Source organism: Micropterus dolomieu, linkage group LG23 (genome assembly GCF_021292245.1).
Source record: "Micropterus dolomieu isolate WLL.071019.BEF.003 ecotype Adirondacks linkage group LG23, ASM2129224v1, whole genome shotgun sequence".
Classification (NCBI taxonomy): Eukaryota; Metazoa; Chordata; class Actinopteri; order Centrarchiformes; family Centrarchidae; genus Micropterus; species Micropterus dolomieu.
Genome location: NC_060172.1, coordinates 34,730,991 through 34,742,222, shown reverse-complemented (window position 1 = coordinate 34,742,222; position 11,232 = coordinate 34,730,991). Strand labels below are relative to the sequence as shown.

The 11,232-nt window shown below is 39.6% G+C and overlaps 1 protein-coding gene across 9 annotated transcripts in view; it reads right to left on the bottom strand.

The window, feature by feature from the left end:
- The window catches only part of sytl2a (synaptotagmin-like 2a), a 44,536-nt gene that overhangs the window by 25,815 nt on the left and 7,489 nt on the right, over nt 1-11,232 (bottom strand). For 7 of the 9 annotated variants that reach the window (XM_046040750.1, XM_046040756.1, XM_046040757.1 and 4 more), the window contains 3 exons: nt 4,396-5,065; nt 3,975-4,129; nt 1,096-1,219 (listed from right to left, as the gene is read on the bottom strand). The exons of 1 other annotated variant lie outside the window; for it this stretch is intronic. In XM_046040750.1, the coding sequence (XP_045896706.1) occupies nt 1,096-1,219; nt 3,975-4,129; nt 4,396-4,496 (380 nt within the window). In that variant the 5' untranslated portion in view covers nt 4,497-5,065. The remainder of the gene's footprint in view (nt 1-1,095; nt 1,220-3,974; nt 4,130-4,395; nt 5,066-11,232) is intronic. One more of the 9 variants, XM_046040752.1, reaches the window with a different exon arrangement.

The window sequence follows — 11,232 nt, the reverse complement described above, 5'->3', positions numbered from 1 at the left end:
TTTAAAGTTTAAACTCGTATTGTTGTGAATCTTAAGTGTAAACTCACCTTAGAATTTCCAACCAACAAACGCCCCCCAAAAGCAGCTCAGCGCCCCCCTTTCTAAAATATTGCTTCCAGCGCCCCCCATCGTCCTCGGAACCACCCCCGCTGAGAAACACTAGTCTCATGAAGAAAATAGTATAAGAAAATAAAATATTTTTTGAACTTTGAGTCATGCAAAGCTGCCATACAGGAGTCAAAGAACTACAATATACGTCTGGAAAAGCAGTATAATAGGTCTCCTTTAAGAGGCAGAAACCTCGAGCAATGGGGGAGCAGCCTAAACAATATACACAGACAGTAAAAGTGATGTTGGTACAGCCTGAATGAATAATGGTGCAGATATTTATAGCAGTGTTTATGATATGAATAATCGAAACATTAAAAATAACAATAATAATAAAATAATAATAAAACCTTTAAGAAGTGAATGCTCTCGCTGCATAATGCATTGCTCTGCAGCAGAAACAAGTTGTAAACACAGATCTTTTGGGTTAGGGGTCTGTTGAGAAGATGCAGCAGGAACAACACAACAACAACTCTACCATGTTCATCAGCTAGTCTAGCTATGTCTGTCAACTGTTTGGTGCTGAGCAGGTTGTGCACAGTAGTTTTTCGGAGCTTTTTCACTGAAAACAGCTGTCTGCTGCTGCTGACAATAATGCTGGTGGACGTGAAACAGCAAAGCTGTGGGGCATAAAACACATCAAGTAGAAAGATGATGAAAAGCTCTACAGAGCTGAGGGGAACTGCAGAGCCAGGTAATAATTCTCTGTAGGTTCATCACTATGAGCAACGACTTTCACATTAATTTAGTCATTTGATCTATTGTTAATAGAAAAATATTGACAATAGCAGCTTTAAATGTTTTTTAAATGGATCAACCATCTCGGTGATCCTTGAAAGCAAAAGACCCAGTGAAGCCTGACTTCAGCAGAAGGTGTAGTTTCGGGGAAAATATAAAATGTCAACACTGAAAAACACTTCTAAGAAATGAAATAAATTTGTGACTTCTGCTTGTAGATAACTTCCTGCTTCGGTTTTCTATACTCACTTCTCATTGCAGAGCTGCCTGTGAGGCTCCTGAAGGACTCCACGGAGTACAGGAGGGACGAACACTTCTTTATTTTCACTGCTGACAAAGCTGGGCTTCTCAGGCAATATCTGGGAGAGTTCCACTGCAGCACACAACACACAGCTACTGTTAAAGAAAGTTAATCATTTATTGTAACACACACTGTCTATACTCATTACAACATAAAAACCTAATAATTACCACACAGGTTCATGAAGAAACATCCTATATAACCTATATAAGTCTCCATCCTGACCCATCACGCAAGCAATTTATAATCCAGCTAACATGGTAGTTTCAGAAGTATATAAACAAACTGACCAGTGTATAATCTACAGTGTATAATCTAATCTTCAGTTTAATTTTGTGTGCCACAGACATGGCGGAAGGAGAAGCACTAGAATGAGTATTGATCAGAATGATGTGAGGAGTATATTTTCAATGCGTTGTTACAATAGGTGCTGGCTTATATCTGTTACTGTAATGTTTTATGTTTCACCAATATAAATAGGGCAGTTTCAACAGTGCTTATTTTCACAAATTGTATGTTTTAGTGCTGAACCCTTGCGGAGCCTGTATTCATTCATGTGTAATGATTTAAGAAGGTTTTGTAACCCCATTCTTTTCCTTGCTCTGACCTTTTTGTCTACAAGGCCCTATGTTGATCTTGAGGATTATCACAGCTCCAATAAAGATAATAACTTGAGAAAAACGGAGATTTAAAGATTTCTTTTGACACATTTTCTTGGGTTCAAGAGAAAAATGCCTTTTGGGGTCTGTGACAGATCAAAAACCGCAGAGAGATTTTTTTAAAGACAAGTGCAGACAAGTGCCCCCAGTGAGTAGCAGAGGTTAGGGTTAGAGTTACCGTAGTGTTATTTTACAGTACTCAAGAGTCCATTCACTTGAAATTATAGTATAGTAAGTAAGACTGACAATGTAAACACTGGATGAAATTATGGACACTAATAATGTGAAAACTATTACACAAATTTGGTAATATTACAATACTGGAAAATAGACACCTTGCACATGTTAACAGCTTAGCAAATGGTTTAGTTCGGGCAAGTAAAGCAATTTTAACAAGTTGAGATAATGTGAAGCTGGTTAAAGCAGACATCTGGAGTTGGAATTATGCCCTGGATCAGCTGATGCAGCTTGCATGCAGCTTGTGAGGTGCGTGACATCATATCATCAAATGCAAGTAAACGTTTGAAACATTTAAATTATCTGTATTTTTGCTGTAATGTTCTCTAAGGTTGCCAGATCTCGTGATAAACATATTCGCCATTTTTTATCTTTTAAACGAGAGTTACGTTTCTGTTTCGGCGAGCAACGGGCGAGAGTTTACAGCAAATGTTCGAAGCAAAAGGATGTTTACTTTGGTCTTGTAAGTATCTGTATCTTTGTCTTCATTATTTATCTACATTTTTTGTTATCATGTGTAGGAACCGTGACATTTCAGCGGGTAACAGTGTAGAGTTAGACAAGTTGTGGTTAACTTTACATGCTGCTTGCAAGTTAACGTTACTGTAACTCCATGATACCCCTGGGTTTCCGCATGCCCTTAAGAACTCTTACATTTAATTATCTGAATTCAAAGAATTCTATTTGATGACTTGTCTACTTTGGGGCTATGGTTAGACGTCTATTAACTTCTCACTGACAGCCCAAATTCAGCATTGTTTTAGCCTAGACCCATTTTCAACGTCTATTAGACGTCTATTTATAATGTTAGTCATTCAATAGAGGTCTAATTGATGACTGGACTCTTTTTGGGCTATGGTTAGACGTCTACTAAACTTTCACTGACTACCCAAATTCATTCCATTCAATTGATGACTAGCCCCTTAACGCCAATTGTCGCAAATTCGCATTACACTCTTTCCTTTCAGACTGAAGTAGAGATAATGTATGTATTCCCCCAATGCCTGTTTGTGGTGCATATTTGATACGTACCTGGGAACCTTTTTCAGGCACTGGTTTGTCGTTTATGCCTGTTGTTGCTAATTTGCATCATACCTACATCATACCTGAATTTATATTTTTCTATGTTCTAAAAACAAATTGACAATTTTCAATTAATTTAGCATCAGCTTGAAAGCAAATAAAACAAAAATAATCCATTTCTTTTTATGAGTAAATAAGTAAATAAATTCAGGCGTCAAGGGGCTAGACTATTTTTGGGCTACAGTTAGGTGTCTACTAAACTTTCACTGCCAGCCCAAATTCAGTCCTGTTTTAGCCTAGACCCATTTTCAACATCTATTAGACGTCAATATGTCGTCTTTCAATAGTGGTCTAATTGATGACTAGACTATTTTTGGGCTATGGTTAGACGTCTGCTAAACTTTAACTGACAGCCCAAATTCAGCCCTTTAGCCTAGATGTCTGGGCTCTGTTGAGACATCTATTAGACGTCTTTCAAAATTAAAATTGCTTGCTGGGTTGTAATAGGCTGTATATTAACTTATTGGGAGAAAACTGGTAATTCTATTTAAAATCAGACATTGAGCGCCGCCATATCGCTAAAAAGGCACAATCTTCATTTCACTGCGAAGCTTCGACTGTGAGATTGACAGTCGAATCAGGCTCTACCCATCGGAGCATCGGATCTTCGACTATTCGGGTTCAGCCCTAAGTGTTAATTACACACCAGAAAGCAAAACTACTGGATGGAGGAAGAGTGACAATTTAGCTACTCTTAGATCCTTAACCCTGAAACACCACATTATTAAATAAATTAAAAATGTTATACTTTGGTGAGCATTTAATTGTTTCTAGCTTACAAGGACAAAGATTTTGAGAAATGGACCTCTGGTTTTGCCTTCTTTAAAATGTTTAAGAGAGAGACTCACATATAGTCAGTGGTTTATATGTGTGTCTCATGGAGGCCCTGATGATGTCGGAGCCATGGATGCGATCCTGATGGCGAAGTTGCTTGGTCTCATAGAACCATTCTCCAGTCATGTACTTCAGCTGGCCCTTGTCAGTCACAGTCTTCTGCAGGCTCCTGAGTGCAGACACATCGCTCATGATTCATTTCTAAACTATGGTATGGGAAATGAAGAACTGAATAAACTTTTACTGCAAAAAACTCATGTAGCTTCTGCTGTGCTGTAAGCAAAGTTTTGCCCTGCCCATGGAACTTGTAGTTAGGAGATAATGTAATTTCTACAGAATCTCATCTGTGACAGATAAAACTTAAAGAGCAAGGCATTAGTTAGTGCATCTACTCAGAACTGCTGAATCATCGAACAACTGACACAAGGAACTCACTGGACACGCTGCTCCTCAGCCTTCTTTAGCTCAGTATCTCTTTTCAGCACAGCCAGGATGGTTTCCTGCTCCTCCTCCGTCAGGAAACTCAGGTCGATCATGGTGCCTGCTGCTGCTCACTGCGTCCTCAGCTTTCCACTGTGTCCACAGCGTTACACTGTCTCCTCAGCTTTCCACTGTGTCCACAGTGTTATACTGTCTGCTCAGCTTTCCACTGCGTCCTCAGCTTTCCACTGTGTCCACAGTGTTATACTGTCTGCTCAGCTTTCCACTGTGTCCTCAGCTTTCCACTGTGTCCTCAGCTTTCCACTGCGTCCTCAGCTTTCCACTGTGTCCTCAACTTTCCACTGTGTCCACAGTGTTATACTGTCTGCTCAGCTTTCCACTGTGTCCTCAGCTTTCCACTGCGTCCTCAGCTTTCCACTGCGTCCTCAGCTTTCCACTGTGTCCTCAGCTTTCCACTGTGTCCTCAACTTTCCACTGCATCCTCAACTTTCCACTGTGTCTTCTGATTTCCAGTGTGTCCACAGTGTTCACTGCTTTGGGTTTGTGTCTATTGGCTGGTCAATGCCTGCTCCACACAGTTGTTCTTGAAGTTTGTAAAGATCTTGTTCTGTTTTTCCAAGTCAAGTTTCAGGCCCTAATAGTCGTCCAATGAGTCTGTTACCTGCTTTAAGGAAGATAATGGAGATAATTGTTTATGAACAAATGCAATTTTATTTTTCAGTGAATGATTTGAACAAAGATTACCAATATGCTTATAGAGAAGGGCACAACACTGAAACTGCTCTGACTCAAATTCAGTGCAGGTTTTGATATAATTGATCATAGGTTTTTATTAAAAAAACTTAAATGTTATAGATTTAATCAAATTGCATATCTTTGGCTGGAGAGCTATTTGACCAACAGGAAACAAAGAATTTTCTTTAATAGAAGTTTTTCTGATGAAAATCCTATTAGCTGTGGAGTTCCTCAAGGAAGCTGTTTAGGTCCATTGTTATTTGCTGTGTTTACAAATGAATTACCAGTAATTCAAAAGGGGCAAAAGTTAGCATTTATGCTGATGATACAACAGCTTGCATGGCGGAATCCACGATTGAAGAACTTGCAAGTGTCTTAAATAGGGAATTGCAGTCTATAGTTGAATGGGTAATAAATAACAAAGTAGTTCAAAAGATCTCTAAAACAAAGAGCATTGTATTAGGGAAAGTAAAAGTAAAAGTTGTACGTTAATGATGTTGCAGATGAACAAGTTCAAGAGATCAAACATTTGGTATTACAATAGATAGTAAATTATCATGGTCTATGCATATTGATAAGTTGGTGAGAAAGATGGGTAGAGGTCTTTCAGTGAATAGGAGATTTTTATCAATAAATGTAATTGGACAGATTATTAAGGCATTAGTTCTATCTCATCTGGATTATTGCTCAGTGGTTTGGTCCAGTGCTTCCATGCTCAGAGGAAAAAATTGCAAGTTGCTCAGAATAAAGTAGCACGTTGTACGCTTCAGTGCTCATATAGAACTAATGTAAATACAATGTATAGCTGTTTAACCTGGTCAAAGGTAAAATATAGATGTCCTGCCCCTTTGCTTTATTTTATAAAAAAGATTTCAGTTACTAAATTACCAACCAGCTATGTTGGCGCTCAGATGTGCATGACTATTGTACCAGGCACGCTACTGAGGGTAGATTTACACTACCCAAAGCGAAAAACAGTATGATGAAGAACACTGCAATATCTAGAGCCATGGTTGCATGGAACACTCTGCCTGAGCATATCATTCAGGAGAAAAGTAAAAATTGCTTTAAAAGACAGAGAACGTCTCAACAGAAGACAGAATGTGGTTATCTGACTAGACTGTCCGATAATGTTTTGTGTATTTTCCTCTGTTTTTGTTTCACTGTTTCTTTCTTTTGTTAATGTTGCTCTTCCTCCGCTGTTTACATGTTGATCAGCTGCGCTATTTTCATATTATTTAATTCACAAGCAGTGGTGCACAACGCTAGCACACACAGGCAGGCGCATACAGCATGCGCAAATAGACACACATATACAGGCGCACACAACACACACACACCAAACACAAGGATACAACACACACACTGCACACACTAGCCTACACCACATCCCTTAGTTGAATGATGACCACACTTAAGCTCACCTCTTGGAATGGACGCGGAGTTGGTTCAAGGGAAAAGAGATTAAAAATTTTTAACCATCTAAATAATCTGCAAGCAGACATTGTCCTACTACAGGAGGCTCATTTACCCAAGACAGCAGATAAACTAACCTCACCACAGTTTCCTCACTCGTACTGAGCCTGTTATAACTCAAAACAAAGGGGTGTCACCATTATGATAAATAGAAAAACACACTTCAATCATAATACCACTACTATTGATCCAGAGGGTCGATTCATTATTGTTAACATTTCGATTCAAAATACTCCTTTATAGATTGCTACTATCTATGGCCCAGATGTTGACGACCCCTCCTTTTTTCATGCTTTCTTCAACTCACTCTCTGCTCACTCAGACACAGCTCTTATATTAGGAGGGGACTTCAACATGGTATGTAATCCAGCAGTTGACAGGCTCAGTACGGCAGGTGGTCACCGTATTTGGAAATCAACAGACATCCTTAAACAATACATGAGCGATTTTGGTCTCTGCGATGTTTGGCGTTCTCACCACCCCACTCTTATATACTAGAAGTTGGAGATTTAATGCATCATTGCTTAAAGACCTAGATTTTATTTTTAAGTTACTTCAAAAAGGAGGGGGCAATATATATGGAAACTAATGACCTGCCAGGAACCTCGCCATGTCTTCTTTGGGAGGCAGCAAAAGCAGTCATGAGAGGTAAAATAATCTCCTATTCATCATACAAAAAAAAAGAAAGAGAGATCTTGTGAACCTATCCCATGCAGATTTACCCCAATCTGGAATAATCCTGACATCCTGTAAAATAAGAAATTACTAAATTCCCTACTGTGGTATGACAAAGAGACAAGACATCTAGAGCATGTAATGCAAGGCAGTAACTTTATTCCATTCCAGGATCTAGTGGCACAATATGGAATTAGCCATAATAGATTTCTGGAATTTCAACAGTTTAAATCCATAATTCATGCTAGATTTAAGGATAAAATAATGGACTTAGATCTACCTCCAATGATAACAGACTTTCTTAAACTCTCGCCTCCGAAACTGTTATCAAAATTATACATGTTACTGTTAAAAAAAGACAGTTCAATTTCTCTCCCATTCTTAAAGTGGGAGTCAGGCATACCCCAGACATATCATCACAAAGCCCTAACATACCAGGAGCTGAAACCAGAGAAGAGTCCCCTCAGCCAGCTATTCCTGAGGCTCTCTGCAGTAACAAGTCCCCAACAGCTTCAGGACAGCAACACCAACTCAAGCAGACCAAACCAAATTATCGCATTATATATTATTATAGCAAGCAGAAAGAAAAATATATTGAATACTGGAAAGAAACGACCAAAACACAAAGTAAATTACAATGTTATCTCACCCTAAAAAGAGAATTCACACTGGCAAATTACCAATAAAATGTCCCAAACTGAACAAAATGTTGATAACATACAGACTGAGTGAACACAGCCTGGCCACAGACAGAGCTGGCTACCACAAGAGGAGAGACTCTGCTCCCAGTGTGACAGGGGACAGATAGAGACAGAGCTGCACTTTCTAACCTCATGCCCCAAATATAAAACATATTCTCAAATATACCCCGAATTCGAATTCATATCAGACACACTGAAACTTCCCTATTTACAGGGAGAAATGCCTAAATGTGAAATAATTGCTGCAAAATATGTCTCCTCATGCCATGAAGTGAGGACAGCCAGTGAAACCTCAGACTGATAAATATATATAAAATATTATTTTGATCGGTTGTTATTTTAGTAATTGTTTTGTTTTTACATTTGACACTGATTGTTTTTATTATTATTATTTTTTAATCAATTAATTATTTAAAAAAAAATTGTCTATTAATATATACACACATACGTTACTGTTTCATTTATTTATTTATTTTTATTTATATATTTTTTAACACACACACACACACGCTTACTGTTTTATTTTATTTATTTTAATATATTTTTTTTTAACACACACACACACACAAGCTTACTGTTTTATTTTATTTTATTTTTTAACACACACACACACACAAACACACACAAGCTTACTGTTTTGTTTATTTATTTTATTTTAATTTTTTATATTTCTTCATTTTTTTTTTTTTTTTACACAAACACATACGCTTTGATTACTTTACGCTTTAATTACTTGTTTAATGAAATGTATGGGGTTGATTGTTCTTATGTTGTATGTATGATGCTTTGGCAATATTGTTGTTACACATTCATGCCAATAAAGCTAATTTGAATTGAACTGAATTGAATTGACAGATCTATCCATTAGTCCAGATCCATTAGTCTGCTCAGGTAACATATTTGAGAGTTACATGCATGCTATGTGGCAATGTGCACCTGTTCAAAAGTGGCAAAAGATATTTGAAGACAATATGGCTAAGTTACCCCGTCCCAGTTTCCCCATCACTCTGCATGCTGGGGGACCTAAGTGACATTAGTATGGAGGTTGACACATCATACATACTTCTTACTGCCTTATGCATCGCCAAGAAAATTATCCTCATGAACTTGAAGGCCAAAAAGAATATAAGTATCGGCCAATATAGGAATCTCTTTATAGATCACATTAGCATGGAGAAAATGCTATAAAAAAAAAACAAATTGACACAATTCCAATCTCTCTGGTCCCCCTTGATCAACTTTATCACTTAGTGGGGGTGGGTGTGTACTGCCTTGCTGCTAAATCCCATGCGGCCGCTAGGTGTGTCTGGTGGTGGGTTGATTCTTGGTGGTGGTGCATGGCGGTGGGGGTTGGCGGTTGCCTGTGTCACAACTACTCTCCAATTTTAACTGCACCTTAGTTACCACACACCTTATCTTTACTCCACCATACAACACTTCACAATCCATGACATGCATCCAACACAAAACAATACATTTACAGAAGCAGGCAGAGGGATTGAAGGAGTGGGAGGATTCTCATTGGCCTCGTGTCCTGCCGTGGGGTTGGTGTCCGCCTTGCCTGACCTGGGGTGGGTCGGGGGGAGCATGGCTCCCCTGGCTTGGGGGCCCGCTCTGGACCTAGGGGTCTGGGGACTTGAGCTTCTGGCTTTTGCTCATTTCTGGGCGGGTGGTGTGTCCCTGGGCCTGGGGGCCCGTTGTCTCCTCTCCTCGCCTGGGCCCTCTTTGGCAGGGGTGGGGCTCCCACTGCTTCCCCCTGCCGGCTCTCTCATAGTGGGGGCATTCGGGAGTCTCTGGGGAACATGGCCGGTGTTGTCAGGGTGTGTTTTGGTGCTATGTTGTGTGCGCGCCGCGGTCAGTCCGGGCGGGTAAAGTGATTTATATATATATTTTTTGGACGTCTGTTGTTTGGTTCGGGGTCTTCCGCGTTTGCATTGCAGTGTATCTGGGAGTAATATATATATATATATATATATTTTATTTGTTATTATTATTATTATTTTTTTCTTTCTTTCTCCCACCCCTATTGGTTACTGGGGTTCTTGCCTGCCTGTTGCTGGGGTCGGTGTGGCACAGTCGTGGCATCCCACTGTGAGTTCTGTTTTACCTTAGCTTCTGACTGTGTTCTTTGTTGGTGTTAGTTTATTTGTGATCTGTCTGCTTGTATTAGTTTATTCATATTACTCTGATGTTTAGTGTTGAGTAACTTGTGTTTTGTCTTTCCCCCCCCTCAGTATCTGCCTGCCTGCTAGTCTCTCTGTTTTCCCTGCTGTGTCTCCGCCTGCCTCGTTAGCCTCATGTCTGTCACCTGTGTTGCTCCCGCCCTGCTCGTTAGTCCGTGTGTATATACCTGGTGTTTCTGTCTCGTCTTTGCAGTGTTTTTTTGGTGTGAAGAAGCGCTGTCTGTTTTGGATATCTGCCTGTATTTTGGATTTTCCCTTGCCCTTTTGGATTCTTCTTGGGACTCAGCCACTGCTTGTAAGTGCGCTCGCCTTTTGTTTGTTTAATTAAACTTTTGAATTATACCTGCGCCGCACGACGTGTCCTGCATTTGGGTCCACCTACCTGCCTCACCACGACAAGCTGACACCCACTCTCATTAACAACTACATTCTTTAACAGGCTTATGCACACAGACACACACAAATATACAGGTGCTGGTCATATTAGAATATCATCAAAAAGTTGATTTATTTCAGTAATTCCATTCAAAAAGTGAAACTTGGATATTATATTCATTCATTACACACAGACTGATATATTTCAAATGTTTATTTCATTTAATTGTGACAATGCAAATCCCAAATTCAGTATCTCTGAAATTTAGAATAGAGATCAATACAAAAAGGATTTTTAGAAATGTTGGCCAGCTGAAAAATATGAGCATGTACAGCACTCAATACTTAGTTGGGGCTCCTTTTGCCTGAATTACTGCAGCAATGCGGCATGGCATGGAGTCTATCAGTCTGTGGCACTGCTCAGGTGTTATGAGAGCCCAGGTTGCTCTGATAGTGGCCTTCAGCTCTTCTGCATTGTTGGGTCTGGCGTATCTCATCTTCCTCTTCACAATACCCCATAGATTTTCTATAGGGTAAAGGTCAGGCGAGTTTGCTGGCCAATTAAGAACAGGGATACCATGGTCCTTAAACCAGGTACTGGTAGCTTTGGCACTGTGTGCAGGTGCCAAGTCCTGTTGGAAAATGAAATCTGCATCTCCATAAAGTTGGTCAGCAGCAGGAAGCAT